This window comes from Telmatherina bonti (genome assembly GCF_933228915.1).
Source record: "Telmatherina bonti genome assembly, chromosome: 13".
NCBI lineage: Eukaryota > Metazoa > Chordata > Actinopteri > Atheriniformes > Telmatherinidae > Telmatherina > Telmatherina bonti.
In genome coordinates this window covers 32395996-32419074 of record NC_136611.1, presented here as the reverse complement: position 1 = coordinate 32419074, position 23079 = coordinate 32395996, and the positions used below count along the sequence as shown (strand labels likewise).

The 23079-nt window shown below is 39.4% G+C and overlaps 2 protein-coding genes across 2 annotated transcripts in view; both read left to right on the top strand.

The window, feature by feature from the left end:
• The window catches only part of abcb9 (ATP-binding cassette, sub-family B (MDR/TAP), member 9), an 11481-nt gene extending 7938 nt beyond the window's left edge, over positions 1-3543 (top strand). The window contains exons 9-11 of the mRNA XM_079251010.1: positions 1374-1533; positions 1664-1800; positions 2747-3543. Coding sequence (XP_079107136.1) covers positions 1374-1533; positions 1664-1800; positions 2747-3061 — 612 coding nt within the window. The 3' untranslated portion in view covers positions 3062-3543. The remainder of the gene's footprint in view (positions 1-1373; positions 1534-1663; positions 1801-2746) is intronic.
• Positions 3544-5697: 2154 nt separating this feature from the next.
• Positions 5698-22823, top strand: vps37ba (VPS37B subunit of ESCRT-I a). The gene is made up of 4 exons (XM_079252103.1): positions 5698-5830; positions 11266-11437; positions 18281-18363; positions 20405-22823. Exons 1-4 carry the CDS (start codon positions 5726-5728, stop codon positions 20897-20899), a joined length of 855 nt encoding a protein of 284 aa, XP_079108229.1. The 5' UTR covers positions 5698-5725; the 3' UTR covers positions 20900-22823.
• Positions 22824-23079: the final 256 nt, after the last annotated feature.

The window sequence follows — 23079 nt, the reverse complement described above, 5'->3', positions numbered from 1 at the left end:
TCCTTTTGTGATCCGAGGCTTTTTTCTTACCTCTGCCAACAAGCTTATGTTTTTACCGACGTTTATCTGTTTGTGTTAAAGATAAATAAAAAAGTTATGGACGGATTTTAACTAAATTTTCAGGAGTTGTTGGAAACGTGAAAAGGAAGAACTGATTTAATTTTAGTGGTGATCCAGATCACCGTTTGGATCCAGGAACCTTTTAAAGGCCGTGGTGGAGGTTTGCGTCTCCGAGTGTTTTTCTAGTTTGTTTTAAACTTGCTCCTCTTCTTCCTCTTCCTCTTCTTGCTCTTCCTCTTCTTCTTTTTGCTCTTCCTCTTCTTGCTCTTCCTCTTCCTCTTCTTGCTCTTCCTCTTCTTGCTCCTCCTTTTCTTGCTCCTCCTTTTCTTGCTCCTCCTCTTCTTGCTTTTTTTATTTTTAACTTTTCTAGTTTAGATTTTTTTTAGTTTTTCTAGATCGCAGGTTGTTTCCACCAACAATTATCTCTTTCTTGGCTGTTTAGCAGGAGGAGGCAAATAAACCGAGCCGGGTCGGGAAATCCTTCCTGCATTTTCTCAGCCATGTTTGCATTCCGAGTTTCTTCTTCACTACTTTGTATTTTCATCCTAACACGCTGTTTATATGCAGGGTGTGGCTGTCAGGTATGTGCTGCTGGAGGGGGAGGAGGGGAGCCGAGAGAAGAGGCTTAAGAAATATAAGAAATGAACAACTTCAGTTCGGTCTGAATGTTTGGATTGATCAGTTTTTACAGATTTACAGTAAACTGAGGGGTCTAACTATATTTCTTATTGTTCATGATTACAGAATGTATAGACTACTATCAGGACGATGAACCGCTTCACCCAGAGGAACATGTCTCTGAGCAAGATTAGCTACCCCAGCTTTAAAAGCTGAATTTATGTCTTTTTCCTGTTTTCTTCTTTGCAGCACGTAAATCCAAACATATCATACATAATGAAAATCTGTCCGATATAAATGCATTCTTTAATATACAGAATTTCCACATTTTATAAATGCAGGCGTTTTAAGTTTTTATTTTCTGCTGGAATTTATTTCTACAACATTTGGGAATACGAGTTTCCATGTTTACAGTGTGCTTCTGGTCCTAAAGGGGTTAATAGATTATCTAAGTGTTTATGACCACAGGGTGTGGCATGAAATTCTGACTCAAAATAAACTACAATACTCATATTACTTGTTATGAAAGAGCACGCCACCCATTGCGACAATACAGCTTCCAGTTGTGCTTCATGGGCAACAAAGGAGCTCTTTACCACAGAAGAATATGATATACCAAGCTTTGGATGCGAACTCAGCTCTGAATCAGAGAATGAAGTCATTGTTGAAAGACATTTGTTGTCTTGTGTCTGCAGGTGGCTTTGGTGGGCCAAGAACCAGTGCTGTTTGCCCGGACGGTTAAGGAAAACATTGCTTATGGACTCACAGACGTGTCCATGGAGGCTGTTGTGCAGGCTGCCACCAAGGCTAATGCTCATGATTTTATCACCACCCTGCCTAAAGGCTATGACACGAGTAAGTATTAGATGGGTTTATACGGAAGAGACTTGATACTGTATATTATGTAAGCTGGGACGTGTGTGTAGCTCTATTACGGTAAAGGGACTCAGCTGAAAAAGTTGCATATTATGTCGTTTTTTCCAAGATGTTGGTGAGAAGGGAACACAGTTGTCTGGCGGACAGAAACAAAGAGTGGCGATTGCACGAGCTCTCATCCGCAACCCACGTGTTCTCATCCTGGATGAAGCCACCAGCGCTCTGGATGCAGAAAGTGAACACATTGTAAGTGAACTTTTTTTTTTCTTTTATTTAATTCAATTAATTCAATAAATCAAAACATATTTTAAAATTTGAACATATCTTCAAGTTAAATTTGAATGAAATAAGAAGCAGCAGGAGTCAAATCTTATATTATCTTCCCCCTTTTCACCCAAACACCAGTATGGTATATAATCAAACAAACCAAAATTTATACAAAATAATAAGAAAGCTTCAGAACTTAATCAGGAACATGACATCCCACAGAATAAACATAATTTTCTTTTGTCTCCCAGTTTACCATTCATTTTTAAGCATTTCTTACAACACTGGACATTGTGTAAATTTCACATTATTCATAATATCTGTTTAATAAAAATTTCTTTATTTTTCATTTTAAACAGAAATTTTGATGCTAATTCTTTCATTTTTTGGTCCAAATTATTCCACAAACTGACTCCTTTCATACATTGCTCCTTTAATGTAGTCCTAAAATACAGTTTCCTGAAAATACCCACAGTTTTAAATGAATAATGACTTTCTCTCTTTATGGATATTCTCTGCATATTTTCTGGCAACAGATTTTTGTTTGCTTTAAACAATACAAGTAAAATGTTATAATATTTCTACAGTTTATAGTGCACAAATAATGGATTTGATGAATCTCTGTAATTGCTTCCAGTAATGATCCTAATGGCTCTTTTCTGCTAAACAAATGATGGCTGTGTAACTGTTTTGTATCTATTTCCCCATTCTTTAATGCAATATGTCACATACAGAATGAACAATGCGTTATATACAATATACAAAGCTTTACTGTCTAATAAACCTTTGATTTTGTAAAGAACTGCAGTTGTTTTTGACAGTTTTAGTTTAATATTATATGATTTATATTAACTGTCATATTTACCAAAGTCAAAAGACATTTAGTGTTCAGAAGATGCTAAATGCAATGCATGTCATTTCACAGGTTCAGCAAGCTTTGAACAACATAATACACGAGCACACAGTGATGGTGATTGCCCACCGGCTCAGTACAGTGGAGAAAGCTGACAACATAATTGTGATTGACAAGGGTCATGTGGCTGAACAGGGCAGTCACAGTCAGCTGATGGCAAGCGCCGGACTCTACTGCAAGCTGGTGCAGAGGCAGGTCCTGGGCATCGAGACTGGAGCAGAGGTCCTCAACTCATCTGAAAACCTCCAGAGTTCTGATAAAAGACGGCGGCGGAAAAGACAAAGCAGCAGCAGTGGCAGCGAATCTGAGATCAATGTGCGGTACTGAGAATGAAACGCAATGTGTGAAAATATGACCGGACAGCTGAATGTGTGCCAGTTTCTCAGACTGAATTCTGTTGCGTGTCAATAGAGAAAAGAATTTGCACCTCGAAAAACACTCATTTCTAGGATTGTGATTGATTTAAAATGGAATTTCTTTAAATAATTATGTCCACTCACAAAGGAAAAGGCGTTATTATGCTAACATCACAGAATCAACACAAAAAAGTGGTTCTTCTGCAAACTTGAATAAATTGTCTCTTGCACTTGTATCTGCTGTAGGACTAGGCAATATGTTGCTTTACTGTTGATGTATTTATGCCTTTTTTAACCTTATTATACATCTCATTTTAGATTAAATTTATGTTATCTTCTTCAGGTTTTGGTTTTCATATCACAAATACGGGAATGCTTGAATATTTGTTTAGATTGTATTGTTTTTGATTTCCCTTAAACATGGTGGAAGGAGCATAAAACAAGAGTTGTGTTTGTAGGATTGAAAGCTGTAAGATCTGTGATCTCCAGCTATAAGATATGTAATTTAATGATTCTACATATGCATTATGTAATTGTTCTGTAAATGAAGAAATATTGCACCTTGCTGTAATAAATATGCTATTTATATCCCTTGTGAATTACATATACCCATTACTTTAAAAATACTTTTAGACTTTGTTATAAATATTTTTTATTGTAAAAAAAGAAAAACTAACAATGAGAGGATTTGTTGTTATCCCAACAAGGTCTTTGGTAAGGACTTTGTTGTGATGACAGTTGCCATTTATGTCTGTTATTTTTAGGATGTTTACAGACACAAACAAATAAGGGAGGCCTGCAATTCTTATTATTCATTGGATCGTTTGTTTAGTGTGGAAACAGTGGGTCGTCCCTTGAGTCAGGAGCGTTTTTGTGCTTGAATGACTCACAGGTCAGTGTTGTGTACCTAACCAAACAAAACAAGGCATTCCTCAAAGGTGAGATACAAGGTCTGAATTATGCAGAGTGGAAAAGAAGTTAAAATCCAAAGAAAGACCTTTAAGGAACCCATTAGAATTAATGCTCAATACATTTCAACCCACTGGTCACAATAGTGACCATAAAAAGCTTAGTGTACAAAGTTTATAGAGCTCTAAAAAATTTCTGGGTAATTTTTTTTAACTCCTTTTCAGTCAATTATGAAATAATCTAGTGTTTAGTGTGAACTGTCACATGACCAGACCTGTTTACTTCCTGGTTGTACCTTGAGGGGAGGAGGGCTGCCTCAAACCTCACAGAGAAGAGTTTTACATATTGGTGAACATACATTGATCTTGATCTTTATGGTGTCTAGTAACAATTTATGTTACTGCATTTACTCAAATTTGTTAGTTGTGTTTGCAGAATGAGTAAACATGTTCATGGTCACAATACTGACCGGTAGGATAGTACATTGTATTTAGGTACACACATATTTGTGTATATATATATATATATATATATATATATATATATATATATATATATATATATATACACGTATTTGTATATATCCACATATATTCATTCATTTTCTAAACTGCTTAATCCAATTCAGGGTTGCGGAGAAGCTGGAGCCTATCCCAGCTGGCTTTGGGCGAAAGGCAGGGTACACTTTTGGCCCGATTAGATTGAATTCCGATGTTTTTGGGTGCCGATTCGATTTAAATTGCAATCCTCACAATTCTTTGATATTGCAGATTTTTGTAGATTAAAAACAAACAAAAAAATTTATAAAACTTTCTTTTTGCTTATTATTTTTCAACACAGTAGCCAGACCATCATTCTGCTGCTATAATGCCCAAGAAGACCCGTCAAAAGATCTATAAAAACTATAAAAATGATTATATTTAATTATTTTAAAAAATTACATATAGAAAAAATTAGAAAAAAATCTATTTTAAAATTGTGAAGCAAAAAAATCCAGATCGTCGAGTTTTTGATTTGATTTTCCCACCCCTACAATTTATATTGTACAACAGTACAGTTTTAAGAGTTCCACAAGTGCAATAATGTTGCAAGTTACATAACAATAAAGAAACAATATTAGGCTATTATGATCTTTATCTTTAGGCAAAAAGCACCTCTACTCTCACTTTATCCCACAATGGTGATCGTGCATAAAACACACTTTTTCTTATATTTTTCATTGTTATAATGTTTTAAAACATGTTGATTTGTTCAAAAGGCTACCAATGACACCTGATTTGAATACTTTTATTATGGGAAAATTGAGGTAATAAATGGATTAAGACCACTTTAAAATTCACTGGTAATTATAGCTCTTTTTAGGTAAAGTAAGAACAGAAGGGGTCGCTCAATATATATATATATATATATATATATATATATATATATATATATATATATATATATATATATATATATATATATATATATATATATATATATATATATATATATATAATCCTGGCTTTAAAAGACTGTGGAACCAGTGCAAAGCCTTGATAATCACACAGAACCTAAAAAAAAAATACGACTTGTAGTGGTAATTTCCCATTTTCTGGCAGCACGTGAAGGCACCACGGGGCCTGTATCCTATCTACTTCCTGTACGGGAAGCACAGTCAGCTGTCACAATCTGCGAGGCTAGAAGGGGGTGCTCAGACGAGCAGGAACACACAACAACAGCTAAAATGTCCAGTTTTTCCAACAAGTTCAGCGCTTACACGATGACTCAGCTCAACGAATTTCTGGAGGACGATGATAACCTCACTAAAATGGTGCAGGACATGGACGAGGTACGTTAATCCACACGGCATTGTGGCACAATGTTCGCTTCTCACTGCTTTTTCTCGGTCACTGCTTTTTTTTTTTCCCTCCTCCCCAAGCCTTTGTTGTGCATTTCCAACACACGCTTACGGAAACGGTTCAGTCTTCACTAAGCATGTAATGCTTAATATGTAATCTTAACAACAATATGGCTACTAATGGTTAACACTGAGCAGGAACAAGCTTTGTTTAAGTTTTAACACTTAAAGGTTCCCAGTTTACAGCAGTTTTCTGCAAACCTCCTCCTTCCCCAGACAACACAATCCAGTCTATGCTCTGTGATGTTTATGAAGGAGAAGGCATTTTTCATAAGCTAACACAATATCATTTTCAGAAAAAATGTATTGAAAGTAAAGGCTTCCAGGTTGTGTGAGAATATGTCATGTCTAAACTCAGATTATACACCAGTTTAAGACAGACTGTTTAACACAGGTAGATATGGAGAAAAAACTGAAGTTGGCATCCTCAGTTATGATTGTTAATATACTCCGTTCACCAAGCTGGAATTGTACATTTTAACAGAACTGGTATTTAAACAAGTAGTTTGTGGCTCAAAGCTTGACACTGAATTCACTGGATTACATCATAGTCAGAATCAAGGTTTTGCTTGGAGACAATACATGAGTCAGCCTGGCAAATTTCCAAAAGTTTTCCAACAGTTGTTTTCTCTTTGGCTCATAACCAACCATGGCCCCATACCAGCACGAGGAACTTGTATTTCCTAATGGACTTGAACCTGTTTTGTATGATAAACCTGCCCTGTCATGATGAGCGTCTGACAAAGCCTCAGTTTCTCCATACCCAGCAGTACTCTCTGGAAAGGGTTTAACCACAGACAGATATTTGGCATATCAAAGGGGACGGCTTCAGATTAGCATTTTATACAGGATTTGTGCTTCTAATTATTTCTCATGCCGTTGCTCCTTCCAAAAATGCTCTTTGGCCTTTAATCTACCCTGATGTCCTGCTGCTGAATCCGCCCCAGCAGATCCTCATGTTTGGTACAACTTTCCCACCATGCGCCCTTTTTATTACTTTACTTTAATAGTGAAATCTTATAAATCTTGAGAGGACGCTTAACACCTCATTTCCTTGCTAGCTTAATCAAACAGCCATTGTCGGGGCACAGGAATTTGTCTTGTGTGTGTTGTCATGGTACTGGGACATTTTCTTTCCAACACGCTAATTTCAGCTCATTTTGCCGCAGCGAGGACTTGCAGTTGAAAACATAGTAAATGTCTCTATTCATAGATGTGATGAACTACAGTGTAAGCTACTGTGTGTAACCACAGGCAGTGCAGCTGGAAGGAGCTGCGAGAATACAGTGTGTTGTCATTACAGCCATATGACTGGGCGCAGTACAGTGAAATGGCCTTTTGTGTTGTTCCTACCGTTTCTGATCCACACCCTATCGATGTTACCCTAGTTTCGTTTTCTTCGTCCCACAGGTTGCAGAAAGGGAGGGACTCCTTAAGTGCAGTGACACATCAGAGGTTGACTGAAGTTAGTCATAAGATTGTGGGATGAATGGAAAAGTATCGGCCAAGTGGAGACATGTCTGGGCCAAACATGAACTCTCTGTGAAGTAGCTTCTTTACAGCGCTGTGGATGGGAACAAAGGGGAGCGGGTGTCGAAAGGAATGGAGAGAAATGTGAGATTGCAGGAAGTACAGTACTGATTATACAGATGTAGTATGCCAATACAAGTCATCACCGGAGGACTCATGCTTTCCTGTAGCCGATAATCTTCTCAGTTTTTTGTGAAACACACACTAACTACAGGACATGGTGTGTTTTGAATAATGCAAATGACAGTGTTGAGAATTTGTTTTCAGTGCATCCAGGTTTTCACATTTGCTACGTTTACATGGGAGTTTTAATACGTTTAATTCTGAATTAAAGTTAATTCCGCTTTAAAGTGATGAAAAACAACCATGTCAACACTTAATTCTTAAGTGGAATTAAACTTAATTCTGATGTAAGTGTCTGGTTTATTCGCATTTTAATTCCGAACTATTTAATTCCTCTGTCATGTAAACCTTAATTCCGCTCTAAGTAATTTCTGGTCGTTCTGTGCATGCTCGATGGCTCGATGCGTGTTGTTTTGCCTCGCGTGTTCGGTGGCCTATCTTTCTTCTCCTTCTCAGTTGCTGCAAAAAGTGAAGTGGTATGCTCGTGTTGAGCTGGTACCTCTAATTTATAGTAAAAATAGTGGCGAAACTGGTACTTATTATGTAGTTTTTACAAGTTACGACTGAAAAGACAAGAAGCAGGCAATAACCCCTAGTGGCAGCCTGGAGAATGGGGCGGGGTTTGAAATTGGGCGGAGTTGGATGTCAAATGGGCGTGGTCGTATGTAAAATGGGCGTGGTCAGTGTTAGGGTTAGCAGTGGCCATTTAGAGGGAAGGAGAAACATGATCCAATCAAAATGTTGAGGGGGCGGGGTCTGACATCCAGCCCCGCCTCATTCTCCAGTCTGCAGCCAAGACCCTCTCGAATCATGGAGCCAACTTTGTTTATTTCCGGTAGACGTCTGTCCAATCAGAACCTTTCCCAACTCGCCGCTCTAAAGAGGAATTAAGTAAGGACGTGTTTCAAGTAAACCTTCATTCAGAATTATTATTTTTTATGTAAACTTGTAGGATAATACGTTAATTCCAAATTAAAAAACATCATGTAACCATTGATCAACCTTTAGCTGCAGAAGCTTTGTTGTTTTTCAGCCTGTCAGGAATGATTGTAATTGGTTGTCTGCTGGCAAGCCTGCATGAACCGATAACTGGTGTTGTCGAATGTCTTATTGTTGTGGTTAGTTGTCCTTGATCAAAGAAAAAAAAAAACAAGGATCTGCTTCATGTACGTAGATCCTTTATTTGTTGAGTATCTAAGTTCTCCAGCCAGATTAGGGCTTCAGAGTTCATCAGTCTGTTTCTGACCTGGTTAAAACTGTCGTTTTAGTCAAGTGAGAAAGTCTTTTTGTTTCTTTTTGTGTTTGCTCAAGAGGAAAGAGAAAAAAAATAGATACTACAGGCTGCCATTTTAGTGAAAAGAAAAATGGTTTGTGGTTGCTCAAAGGAAGGAAGAAAGGAAATATAACTGCTCTCTGAGAAAAAAAAAGTATCAGTGATTAAAAAAAAATGTGTCTCCACTTTGTTACAGTTGTTTTGTTACACCAACTCTAAAATTTTTGCTTGTGGTCCATGGAGGCGAGTGCTTAACCTATATTTCATGTGATTGTTTCAGGCTTTATGGGGAGAAGGGAGCAGTCGGGAGCATTTCTCCCAGTAAACTGTTATGTGTTTGGTCTGACAGAACAGGCCTGCAGGAGTTGATGCTATATAAGGGTCTGCTGCTGCTTCTGTGGGCTGTCATGAATGAGCCAGTTTCATTTGGCAGGCTGGTAACCTCAGGATGTAATTGTACGAAATGTGAGAAATCCTGAATTTTGACACGTGTCCCTTTCGGTCCGACCACTAAACAGCGCTTTTAGAAACTGTTTCATAACCATTACCTACGCTGTTGTGTATTTTTACTCTGCAGTTTCCCTGCATTTCCTCTCCCAGCCTTGGTTATGTTTGCACATATGATGTGTTGGCTGAACGTGTGAAATGAGTCAGGAGACTATTTTCTTTCTTTAGTCCTCCAGCGTTCACACCGTTGCTCTTCCCACTTGTCGTCATCATTTCAGTTCAGATTTGCTCCAAAGTGCCACTCCTCACTCGTCTTCACTCATAACACCTCTCGGCTTTTGAAACGGCTGGGGATGTAAATGCCGAACGTTTGTCCAAACTTTCATTTAAAATCTGTCAAGGTTGCTTCAGTTCAGACTTTTTTTTAATTTCCAACTAGGGGTTTGAAAACAAAGTGTCCACGTAAAACCTTGAAAGGTTAATGAAATGTGCTCTTGAGTGGGGAACATGTAGGATTCAGCAGTTCTGCAGTATAAAAAGGACAAAAACCAGCATGCCTGAACCGCTTGCTGCTTTCTCTTTGACCAATGACGAATAAAGTCTTTTTCTCATAGGACCGCCAATCTTTAATCTTAAGGCCAACTTTTACTAAACTTTAGCTTGACTTGTGTTCCTGATGCCATATTTCTGCATGGTTTGAAAGGTCTGTGTTTGTATCATAGACTGTATATAAAAAGATGGACGGAGCCTCCGTGACGTCACCTATATGTTTCTGAAGAGCTGAATTGAAGCTTGTGGGCGGTTCCTACCATCGCCATCTTGGCAGGGGCATGTGTGTCACCTCGCCCTGGAAAATATAAATATGGGCAAAGAGGTGGAGCTGAGAGGGGGGCTGTGAACGTCATGGTGGATAATTGAAATCGAGTGACCCCTGAGCTTTCTGTAGCTAAGAGCTAACTGAGCTAACCCCGAGATAACAGGAGCTAACCAGCTAACGGAGGTAAGCGGGCTAAAGCTAAGTCACATTGTTAACCGACTAAAAACCGCGGTTGTTCTACGTTCTTCTGACTTGAAGCAGGAGATTGGTACCTGTCAATCAAAAGGAAATGCCTGTAAATATGCCAAATTTTGAGATTAAATAACTTTAATACGGGCGAGTTAGAAAAAATTCACTCCCCCCACAGTTGTCATGAAAGTAAACCTGACCTATTAAACTGAAAATGGATTTTTGAACCAGGCTATAAACATGTTTATTTCTGCTATGAAGTTGGTCTTTTTAACATGGGAGTCTATGGGGATTTGCTTTGTTTTTGAGTCCCTAGTGGACGAAGGGGGAACTGCAGTTTTATGCACTTTCGCATCGGCTTCACTTTTAACTGCCGGAGGCTTTTTTTTAAAAATTATTTCTTTCATATACGGTCTATGGTTTGTATCCAGCATTTTTAGCGTCCGCTATTTGGGCATTTGTATAGTTTGCACTCTTCTTTCCACATAAAACTACATAGAGCTGCTTCCACTGTATGTTTTTATATATGATAAGTGCTCTATGATGCTTCAAGTGAATGAGCACTACATAAATAGAAAGTATTCATCATGAAGTTCATGAGTGTATGTGCTGCCTTTGCTCTGCTCATTCAGAAAACTGGAGCTACAAATGGTAGTAAAATACTTTAGAAGTAGGAAGATTATCTTATTGGACTTCATGTACTTTGAAGAAATTAATGAAGTAAAACTGTAAATAAACACTGAAAAAATGAGTTTCTGAACTGCGATGGAGGTTTTTGTAGATGAGGAATTTGTAGAAAGACAACGTGTCGTTTGAGCAGCTCATACGTAACTATGGTTAAGCTTTTGTTTAAATGCACATAGAGGTTTAAGGGAGTGGTGTGAAAACATGCACAGATGAAGCTACTTTTTTCTGTTAACAAAGCTGATCTCAGCAAACAGAATGGTATTACATATATTACAGATATGCTTTTGTGTTTCCTTGTAGATGCAAGAGGTCCAGCAGAGCAAGGAGAAGACACTGGCCAACAACAGAAACCTGGCCGAGCAAAACCTCGCCCTGCAACCAAGGCTGGATCACAAGAAAGAGCAGCTCACCAAGCGCTACGGTTGTCTTCAGGAGAGCTTCGAGTCTTATCAGCTTCGCAAGTCCACTTTAGGTACAGCAGCTGTGAGGCTACAAGACACCGAGAACCATTTTTTATTGATCACTTTATCACAAGGTCTTAAATTTTTAATGTTACACCAGAAATTTGAACACACTTAGCCATGAAGTCATCTTGAACTGATACTTTGACAAAAAAAAGAGGGAAAATCTTTAAACAGTTTATTATACATAGATCATTTTCTCGAACACAACCACTGTTGTTGTAGTTTTATTCTACAAGCTTCAGTCGTTGGGATGTGATTGCCATGTTTGATTGATGTATAGCTTCATGCATTTCATTCACGACTTCTGAACATTTTAGTATAATCTGGTTACAAATGATGATGTTGGATCATTTATCGGTTAAGTAGAGACTAGAAACATAGATGGAGATGAACAAATGTAAAATCTGAACTGGAGACCTTTCACCACGTCCACCAGGATGAGCAGATCTTTGATCCTATAAGCCAACGGGGTGGCCCATTTCATTAATAGTTTTTTTTTTAAGACTTTTATATGTGATTTGAGTGGGTTTACAGCTAACAAAGCTCAGCTTTAGGTGTCAATCTATGGTCCATCCATTTCTGAAGAGTATAAAACATCAGCTGTGTCTCACGCCGTCCGTTCCTGACAGTCTGAAGCTCCAATCAACAAGTCAGCTTATAGTATATTAATTTTTTTGGCATTATTGAAATGAAGATGTCACAATAAAGGACATTCAACAGTTTTAATCTATCTTTACTAATAAGGGACTAATTGAAAAAAAATAAGGCAAGTTTATTTATATAGCAAATTTCATGTGCAAGGATATTCAGCGTGATTAATAAAATATTAAAAGCAATGCAGCAGGGTGCAGAGGAGGCATTAAAGCGTAAAACAAAACCAACTTATAAAAGAAATTAAATAATTTAAAGACAAAAGAGATGGATGATAGATATATATAAATATAGATAGATAGATGGATAGATACTTTATTCATCCCCAGGGGGAAATTCAGGAATAAGAATAAGAAATGAGATAAGAATAAGATAAATAATAATAATAATAATAATAATAATACACATAAATCCTTTTATATTTTGTATTATTTTGTTGTTGTGTTTTGTATTATAATAATAATCATATAAAATACAAGAAATAAAAGTTAACGTGAGAAATTAGCAGTTGTTTTGATAAAAAATAAGCAAATAAAGTCTTTAAACTTGATTTATAACAGCTGAGAGTTTCAGCAGACCTGCAGTTTTCCTGGATGCTGCCTCCTGACTCTGGGAACAGAAAGTAGACGTGACCCTGATGACCTGGGGGATCTGGTTGGTTGGTTTATAATAAACCAGATAAATCTGAATGTACCATCCAATCCTTTAGTCAGGAAACTAATGTAAAGACCTGAGGACTGGAGTTATATGATCCGCTTTCTTGGTCTTCGTGAGGACTCGAGCAGCAGATTTCTGGACTTGAACTTGTCCAGAACAGCATGCCTGCAGTGAGACGAGGCCTTATTACAGCGTCTCTGCGGACTCAATAAACTCTGCATCGTGAAATGACCAAATTGTTTAATATAGCTGTCAGTTTTCTTTCTAAAGTCATCTAGTTTTAGATTTTGTGTGATCTCATTGTCTTCATGTTAATGTTTTCATCTAATAACATGTGTTTGCAGCCTTGTATTATATAATTCCTTCAGATGATGCAGTGACCTCAGGTCGCTGCACTTTGAGAGGGAACCTTTCTAAAATATCACCTCTAATTACGGGAAGTCAGCATGAGTTGCAGTTCCTTTTTTCTTTTTCCATCTCCTCATTGTTTATTCTCTGCGTCACTACATGCTGAAGAGACCTGCTTGACCAGTTCTCTCATTTCCCATCACACACTGCAGCAGCCTCATTACCACAGGTCCTGTTTTTCATGTTACTGCAGCTGTAATAGAGTTAGGTTCTGGTTGAGCACATTCCAGATCTGATTTAGATCTCCTTCACTGGATCATAAAAGCCTCACATGGAGGTAAAATCCTTCCCAGACACGAGTTGACTTGTCCTAGTGTGCAAAGAAGACAGAGAGACAATGCTTGTGCCCTTGTTGATGCAGTGGTTGCCAAGCAACTCTCTCAAAATAGCATGCCAGCCATTCACTTTTTTGCTACGTTAATAAGTTTGACTTCGCCTCCTTCCCTCCTGCTTCGTCTGCTTACTGCTGGTTTTAAGGTGTTAAAGACGGTCTTTGTGATGTGAGGCAACATTCAAACACTGCTAACTCCTTCTGGACTGCAGCTCTCAGCACACTAATGCAGCATGGGTTTTTTTAAAAATTTTTTTATTTTTTTAATGACAGCAAGCTCTGGCTTTTGTGAAATGTAGGTTACCCAGTGTCCCCCTGCCCCCCGCCTTCCATGCACTAGCCGTCCTAGTTGTGGATTTGCTGTTGAGCAGCTGGGCAAGGACAGTCATGCTTGGAGCTGAGAGAAAAGTAGCTGTTTGACCCAGATGAAAGATTCAAAAAGGTTGCTTGTTTTGTTTGCATACATTTGGACAGTCAGCTCCACCCCCTTCCCATCCCGTTGTCGAGGAAACTGGACATTGCTTTTTACTGTCCAGTAGTTTCCTAGGATAAAAAAATGACAGCTCCCTGCCTTCAAACAGAACCACGTCCCCCTGCTTCAGTGGATCATTGTGCTGCCAGGCAAGTTGTGTATCCCAGCTTCAGTGGGTGGGAGGGAGTGGTGCACAATGACACTGGTAAGCAGGGATCATGGAAGAGAGAGAGGACATTGGTCGGCCCAAAAAACAGCCAAAGTTGATGTGGTTTTATTTACTAAATGGCCATCTCATGATGTCCAGGCCTGGACTGCGTGCACCCAGAGAATCACAGCTTTGTGTGGAAGGAGTGCCGCAGAGTGCACTTTGTCATGATCCTGGCTTAGAGACTGGAAAAGGTTAAACCTGGAAAAGGATTTACATCTGTGGGTTCAGAATTGAGTCCAACAATTCACACATAAGTATCCGAGAATAGTAAATTTAATCTTAATCCTTTAGTTGAGGAGATTTATATGCAGATGTTCACAGAAAAGATTGTTTGTTATAAGCTTCATTTAGAGACATGAAAAAGGCCGGCGTGCTGCTTTTAAGTTAATCAGTAAAGCGTTCCTGAACTTGATCATATGGACTCTGACAACCAGTTGAACAGGCTTGATGGTAAATGTCTCGCTTTCATGAACCCAGCCGCTGTTTTAAACCCGCCATTAGTGGTTTTGGTGCATTTTTGTGTTCACAACTAAAACCATTTGAAATTCATCTGGATTTTTATTAATCTCACCCTCCACTGCTGTTTTACAGGAATTTAGCTTAGCTTAGCACTCAAGCATTACATTAACAAGGTGTGTCTGACACAGCCTCCATTATCGGTCACACTTTGTACGGCCTTCCCAGAAACTAGTGGCATTTTATGATCCGTCCTTTTGCCTTTACTGATTAAAACTGTAGTTGTTGTTCCTTCACAGGTTGTCTTCAGGATGTTGTTGCGTAATTTGTGGATTTGAACAAAGTTAGTCCCCATATGTATCCGTGATCCTGTAGAAACAGATTGGTGTAAAATAGAGGAGCGTGAGGGGAATTTTGAATATAAATAGATCATTTTAATCTGGTAAAGACAAAAAAATGGTTCTGTGTAAAGAAAACATTACTTTGGATGGAAATAATGATCTAAATCCACTTTATCTGGAGATAACTTATCAGCTTCCTCAGTATGTGTCTAACCTGTTCCTTGTACTCATACTTGGTGCTAAGCAGCATCGCCGGCTGTAATTTGACACGAGGCACGTGTTCACACAGCTGGGAGACGCCCCAAGTGGAGCTGAAGACACACTGCATCTAATTAAAAAGCGGGTGGAGGAGAAGTTAGCTTTGCAATATGTACATACATATCTTTATGTCATCATTAGATTTGGTTTCTCGTTTTGTTTCTTTTGCTTTCCACAAACTGTCAGCACATATTTATCTTTTTAAACTGGCTTTATTTAAGTGAAGACAGGTGATTAATGACCGTACAGACTGGAGAACTACACACTTTGAACTGACTCTAATCCTTGACGTGTCTTGATGGTTATAATTTATCATGTTTTTTTTTGTTTTGTTTTTTTTTACTCTGGATGGGACATGTTATATTAATATGGATTTTACTAAGTCTTCCCTTTTAAGTATCTACACATCTTGTTCACCATCAGAAATCTAAGATTCCTGAGATTTGGATGATTTATACCATCGTAGGATATAATCATAACTCAGCAAATGCATATTTATTGGGTTATAACGATACTCTTTCGTCCCGATTTGAGTCAGATTTTTTTGGGTGCCAATATGATTTAAATTGTGATTCATCTGATTTTTCAGTATTGCTGATTTTTGTAGACTAAAAACAAACAAAAAAAATGTTCAAAACATTTTTCCTTTATTAAAATTAGGATAAAACAACACAGTAGCCAGACTATCATTCTGCTGCTATAATGTCTAAGAAGACAAAAAGATCTATAAAAACAATAAAAATGACAAAAAATTTTATAATAGATTACTTTATTTGGAAAAAAAAATTTGTTATTTTTATTTTTTTTAGCAAAAATATTTATTTTAAAATTGTGAAGCAAAAGTTCCTGATATTAATTTTTTTCCGATTTCCCACCCCTGATATTTAGGACCAGCTGCAAATACAGTTTATCTTTCAAGCTACTCGGGTAGCAGATGATACTGCAACAGAAAACAGTCCTGGAGCATGACTCCAGTAAAATTAGTCCAATATCAATAGCTGGTCTGTAAATCTTTTATCCATAAAAACACATTTTAGGCAAAAGTTGCAGGAATTTAGGGACTTAAACAGGAATTGAACCTGTTTTTAACTCGGTGTGGCTGTCAGGCTGCAGCTTAAGTCCAGTGAAATGAGTTGGTACTCCTGTCCATGGTGCCATGGCTCTCCCGTTGTGCCGTCAGCAGGTCAGCATCTGGAATATTCTGTAGACCTTGAAGCATATTCTTGTCCTGCTCAGTATGAATAACTTCTCTCCTGACTTTGTATCTGCAGTCGTACATGACAAATAGAGACAAACCAACATTCCAGCGAGGAGCTTCTGTTGTAGCAGTAAAACAGCCTGTTAATCCAGCCTAGTGGACGTAAAAGTGAACAAATGCTATCTTGTTAGAGGTAAGGTAGCTCAGGCAGCTCGAGTCCCGCTCTCCCTGTCAGACTGTCGTTGTGTCCTTGGCCAAGACCCTTCAACCTCGCTGGGGTATGGTACAAATGTACCTGGCCATTCATCTTCTTTTAACTGTTATAGGGGCTAATAGGGGGTGGGTGGAAGGAGACAATGGGTGTATGTGTGTTTTTTACCTATTTTAATGTAAATTTTTTTTTTTTTATGTAAAGCACTTTGTATTGTTGTTAAGCACGAAAAGTGCTATAGAAATAAAGTTTGATTTGATTTGATATGGAGGTGGCCATAGAGGCCGTTGGCACGGATTGACTGCCATGTTTCCATCAGTCTGCCCCAGGCCGCTGTGGTTTACCATCATCATGTATGAATGAGTAACAGATTGTACAACATTATGAGTAGCTAGAAAAGCGTGACATACATCTAATAGATTAGAACACGGGTGTCAAACTCCAGTCCTCGAGGGCTGGTATCCTGAAGGTTTTTGTTGTCTCCATGCTCCAACACACCTGATCAAACCTTAAAAACAGGTTGACAAGAAGCTGCGGGATGCATTCGATCAGAATCAGCTGCGTTGGTAGAGGGAAACAACAAAAACCTGCCGGATACCTGCCCTCAAAAACTGGAGTTTGACACCCCTGGATTAGAACATCACTGGGAGTGTTGGGGGAAGGGATAATGGCACACATCCAAAGAAGGCAGGTTGGTCTACACTGCACCAGTCTATGAATGAATCTGCTTCTGCGTTGATGTATCTCCATGTCAGAAAGCCCCAAATGGTAAATCAGGTTTACCAATCCCAACACAAATCAGGAGTAGCCATATTAACCAGGCCTCAACACTACGTTGTGTCGTGGCCTGGTGAAATGTCCCTAAGTTTACAGTTTGAAATGGAAATTAGTGACTGGTGCTGTGTCATTCTCCTCATCATCACACTGTGTGCAGTCCCAGCCCCAGCTGGTGTTGACTTTAAGCCACACAAACAACACTGTGTTCCTCCCCAGAGACATCAAGGCAGTTTGCGTTGACTTAGTCCAGTTTTACAAGTTCACACGAGACATCCACACAGCCGTTTGGATGTGGCGGTCCCAGGACCGTGATGGACAGATTCCGAATTGCCCCTCAGCTTCTACGCAACCTGTTATTCCCAACGTTGCTTTTCTTTCTCATGCTTTGCTGTTTAAGTATCGATCACACTGTGTTCACACTTTGGCTTTTAAATCTAAGCAGAAGTTAAGGGAATGAAATGTGTTGAGGTTTGTGCCGAGGATGGGATCGGCTGGAACGTTACAAATGTATAAAAAGCATATTTTATTTTTTTTACAAGAGTTAATATGCGCTGGAAGTTAAAGATTAAAAACAGTGAGATCCTTCAAACACCAGTTTGTGTGCAGAAACAGACTTTCCCATGAGCAGTTACTTCAGTTTCATCAGTCATATGCAAATAAGGACTTTTAACACTAGTTAAACATTGATGTTGCGCATGACTCTGCATCCTGCTTGGATTTATTTGAACACTTTCCACTGGGTGCACAGGCTGCTGTGGTCGTGCTACCGGTCTACATGTCAAACACTGTTAAATCTGACTAGAAAAGAAGACACAGACATGCCTTCTCTTAGTTCAGGCTCAGCAGAATAATGTTTGTTTCTCTGCTTGTTATTTAACAGACCACAAGTCAGGAAACACCTCCCTGGATATTCTGCTGGCCCTGCTGCAGGCAGAAGGGGCTAAAATAGAGGAAGAGACTGAGGTAAGCACTCTGCTGCTCTCTCCATGGATGACCTGAGTCACTGATTCATGTACCTGCTTTTCTAGTTGTTGGCCTTCTCTCCTACAGAGGCGTCATTGTTCTCATCTTGACCCCCACTGACTGCATGTCCAGTCAGCTCTATAAGTAGGGACGCACCGATCCACTTTTTTCTGGAGTACCGATCCAATACCGATATCTGAAACTTGAAAATCTGCTGATACCGATATTTGCCGATACCAAACCTGTTTATGTGAACATTATTGTGACTATGGTTATTATTGCTGTTATAACTGTGTAACATTTCATTACGTTGTAATAAATAACTCATCCTTTCTGAAGTTACCTCACCAATACAAATATAATAACTTTACAGATCTAACGAGTTCAACAGGTTTTATTCTGATTTGGAACATTTTACCTAAATACAACTAGAAATGTGTGGTTTTGAAACAAAGATCTCGCTTTTAGTGGAACAAAAAATGTCACATTTTAACGTTCAAGGCATTTATTTCTTTTAAAACCCGTCCGAAGCACGTCATCAAACACATCTGCGCTGACTTGACTAGTGTGGTATCGGTTGTGTTATCTGTACGCTTTTCTTAATACCAAGTAGGAGTACACACGCTTGGTATGTAGCCGATACTGATACTGATATCGGTATCGGTGCATTCCTACTAACAAGCTATCAGCCCACCAATGAAGTCCGTCGTTTAAGTAAAGCTGTACTTTAGGAACATGAGAAATACAACTGCTGGTCCAGCTGATCCTCTTCAGACTTGGACTTCTGGACGTCATTTTAAACACGGTGACTGCAAACCTTCAATACATATGAATGATGCTACTGTTCGTAGGAAAGTCCCCATTACAGCTACGCTTATCCATAGTTTTATAACTTTACACTTTTTATATTTTATTATATTCTTATGTACAAGCAGCACCCTGGGACGGTCACCGTGGTCGTGCAATGACAATAATGACAATAAAGAACATTGATTGTCTGAAATGTAATTTGAGCATTTTCCATAAAGAACAAATCCAGATGAACCGCTCTGCTGGTGGATTGGTGTTATCATAAACTTTATGAATCAACCAACACAATTACAATACATTTAAGCAAACTGAAAATCAGTCTAATTCTGAAAGATAAAAAATGTTCATTGTTGTTCAGGACAACAGTGTTTTGTTGTTTAACAAAAAATCTGTGCTTTTAATTTATTTAACTAAATCAGGGTAAAAAAAAAAGTAGAACCTGAAAATGTGAAATGATTAAAAAAAAAAGCAAATTTCTTAAAGTTTCATGGCTTTGAAGCTTAATGAAGTGAAAACTGCATTAAATAAGTGATAAACACACAGTTTGTTTATGCTTTGTGTTTGTCAGTGCCGCTACAGATCACAGCATTAGTCTGAGAAAAAATAGCTTTAATGCACCAACGCTGTGATTCGCAGACAGTACTTAAACGTGCCATTTCCCAGCATGCTGTGCAACGTGTCCTGAAAAGACATAAAATGGGGAAACTGGACAAGAGGAGGCCTTTCCACTGCAGAGGAACTGGATCTGAAAGTGATGTCTTTAGAAAGAATAAAAGATGTAGCAAAGACCCGACACAAGACATGAGATGTTTCTGGACTTTCAGTTTGGCCGTTTACTGGCCAGCTGGTCTCCATCAGGATGCAAACCAGTGGTAACAGGTGGAGTTAAGAATTCACACCTCAACGTAATCGTAACGGTGTCGATGTTTCATACATCAGACCTCTTACAGTTTCTATGCATTTAGTCACTTAAATCCTGCTCTGATAGTAAACTTGTAGAAAAATGAAAAGACGTTTCATGAATTTAAACATTTTTATTGAAAAGCACCGAGTGTAGAGATGATTAATTAGATGAATCATTTGGAAGCAATCCCCAGTCAGGCTTCGTTGGTGTCCTTCTGCCTCGGCGCTATATCCATCTTCCTGACTCATGCTGGCTCCCCACTCTGTGTTGAATCAGGCAGGATGGACGTCTCTCTAAAACTCCCCATCTTTGTCCTTCTGCCAACAGAACATGGCCGACTCTTTCCTGGATGGTGACATGACCCTGGATGCCTTCATCGATGCCTATCAGAGCAAGAGGAAGCTGGCTCACTTGCGGCGGGTGAAGATTGAGAAGCTGCAGGAGATGGTGCTGAAGGGCCAGCGGCTCCCCCAGGCATCGCTCCCTCCCTCCCGATCTCAGGACGTGTCAACGGCGGCCTCCCTCCTCGCTGGCGATGGCAGCGACAACTGTTCTCCTGTCGCCCAGCCCAGAAGGAAACCACCGCCTCCTCCATCCCAGCCTGCTCCTGTCCTAAATCCAGTCCCACCTCCGACCGCCACCCCCCAGTCTCCTGTCTTCTACTCGGCTTCACCATACCCACCAATTCCTCCCAGAACAGGCCAGCCCTTTCCAAACGTCTCCTCCGGATATCCCAGCCACTACCTCTCTCAGTACCCCCCTGCGTTGCCGGAGAGGCCCCCACCACGCATGGCCCCTCAGCCAGGCTTCATCATGCAGTAAATAAAAGAATTAGCAATTCGGAGGACATGTGGTGTTGCTCGAAGACTTCTCACTACTGAAACTCCTCTGAGGACAATTTTTCTACGTCATCTGTCTTCTTGGATTACGACCAATCCCAACACAAGAAGGCAGACCCTCGCCGGCTGGTCTGGTCACGTTCAGCTGAAGCAGATGTCCAAAAACCTCCTGAAGATCAGCGTTTACCTCTCAAGTGCTCCAACACTCCCAACAAAGAATGAAAAGAAATGAGAGATCTAACAGTCTCTCTGAGCCACACCCCCTGTAGTGAAACGGACCGCCACAGTGGGCGAACCGCGCCATCAGCCCGTTGGTCCCCGAGCTGGGCCTTATCGGTTATCAGCACTTTGTCTCCAGTCATCCTCAGCCACTCAAACACGTTCCTCAAGCCTTCAAGGAACACTAAAGTTAGGTTGTGAAAAGGCTCATGCACACGTGCAGCCTACTAATTTACTGGTTATGTTTATGCAAACAAGCAGAGACCCTGATTACTGTGCAGTTTGAATGAAAATATCATTTCTTGGAATACATTCAGGCTAAAAAAACTGCATCTATGCTGTGATTTTCTGTCTTTTATTAGTTTATTCTTTAAAAATTGACAAGGTACGTAGAATATTTGAATTTCAGCGCTATCTATTGATATAGTACTAATGGAGTTATGTTGATCGTAGAGGGATAGACTGATTAACACGGGCAAAGAGGGCTTTGGATGGAGTCTCTTCTTCAGTATGTGGATGTGTCTGCAGAGTCCAGACCTGCCTGGTTCAGGACGGCTGACGGGTCCACCTTGGGGCGCATGTCAGAGGGGAGTTGAGAGGATCAGCAGCGGGCTGGTGTTACAAGAAGGCCGATGGAGCCTCACCTAAAATGAAGGATTTATGTATAGCCATACAGTTCGCTCCTGTTGTAATGCAACACTCCTTCTCTGATGTCTGTTGTCTTTAACACCCACAGTTGGAACTTATGGGGAAATGATGCCAACAGTTCTTTGGATCTCATACACGCTGTATGGTTCTGTTCAGTTTTCTGTCGCACTGAGCACCAAAGACTTCCCACCTCACTCTGTGTGTTTTTTCTGTTTTCTTTGTGAAATATTTAGTATAGTCATCTACCATCATTACCAACATATCTCTCTGATCTCTTTGTGATCTTTTTTTTGTAAAATTGGAAGCCAGAAGTCTTCAAGAGGAACAACCTGGCTTTGGGACAAAGCTCTTTTTCTTTTTTTCTGGTGTGAACTTCAAAACTCCTCCCGTCTCTCCCACCTCTTCTCTCCGACTGCTGTCGCTGTGCACTGTTTAAGAGCCACGAGTGCCTACACTTGAAGTGATGTTGTTCACCTTCTTCGGATTAGTCCTTGTCTCTCTATGCTCAGCTGCAGATGTTAGGACCCCACACAACTCCTCAGATTGCAAAATAAATCTGGTTTAGAATTTGATTTGCTCCTGATACTTATTTTATGTTTCCCCTGCAGGTTAAAAAATGCTTTGTCTCATTAGACTGATCAGCTTTGCTTCTCTTTAGCAGCAGACAGATAATACTTTGCATAGCCAGACAGTAAAGAGACACCCACCGGCTACATGCCAAGTGGTGCTGCTTGATCTCTGTCCGACTGTCTGAGGTGAATCCAGATATTTGTTTGTAATTTTGCTGTTTTTTTGTTTTTTTTTTAAATTGGTAAAATAAAATTGTAGAGCTCTGAAATGATTAATCATATCTGTGAAAGCATTTCAAGACATAACAGACACGTCTAAGTTACAAATATGAAAAAAAGCCAAAATGTCCCAATAAACCAGCTTTTGTAACTAGATATTTCTTTTCTGCATGGCCTTTGCCTTTTGTTCAGTTTGAAGACTCCAAATACTACTTTTATTTTAGTTATTGAGCTGCTTCTGTTTGAACTGATCCTCTGCATCCATGGTTTTATATGTGGTTGGTGATAATTTCAGTGTAATGTTGTAGGTATTTACTTATAATGAATGTTTAAGTGGAATATAATGCTATTTTCAAGTTCAATAAATCTTGGGTTTTTTTGTACGTTTTTATTCTGGTTTATTTATTTCTGCACTTCATGATCAGTTGGCATGTGTTTTTAAGATCAGACTGAAAGTCCGTAGCAGCTAAATGATCTGTAGTAATGTGCCTTGAGAAGCCCCCCTCCC

Excerpts from the sequence above, each read along its gene's own strand:
- vps37ba (XM_079252103.1), top strand. The coding sequence starts at position 5,726 with ATGTCCAGTTTTTCCAACAAGTTCAGCGCTTACACGATGACTCAGCTC. Across the intron at positions 11,438-18,280 it reads GCTTCGCAAGTCCACTTTAG|ACCACAAGTCAGGAAACACC; the intron begins GTACAGCAGCTG and ends GTTATTTAACAG. Across the intron at positions 18,364-20,404 it reads AAATAGAGGAAGAGACTGAG|AACATGGCCGACTCTTTCCT; the intron begins GTAAGCACTCTG and ends TTCTGCCAACAG.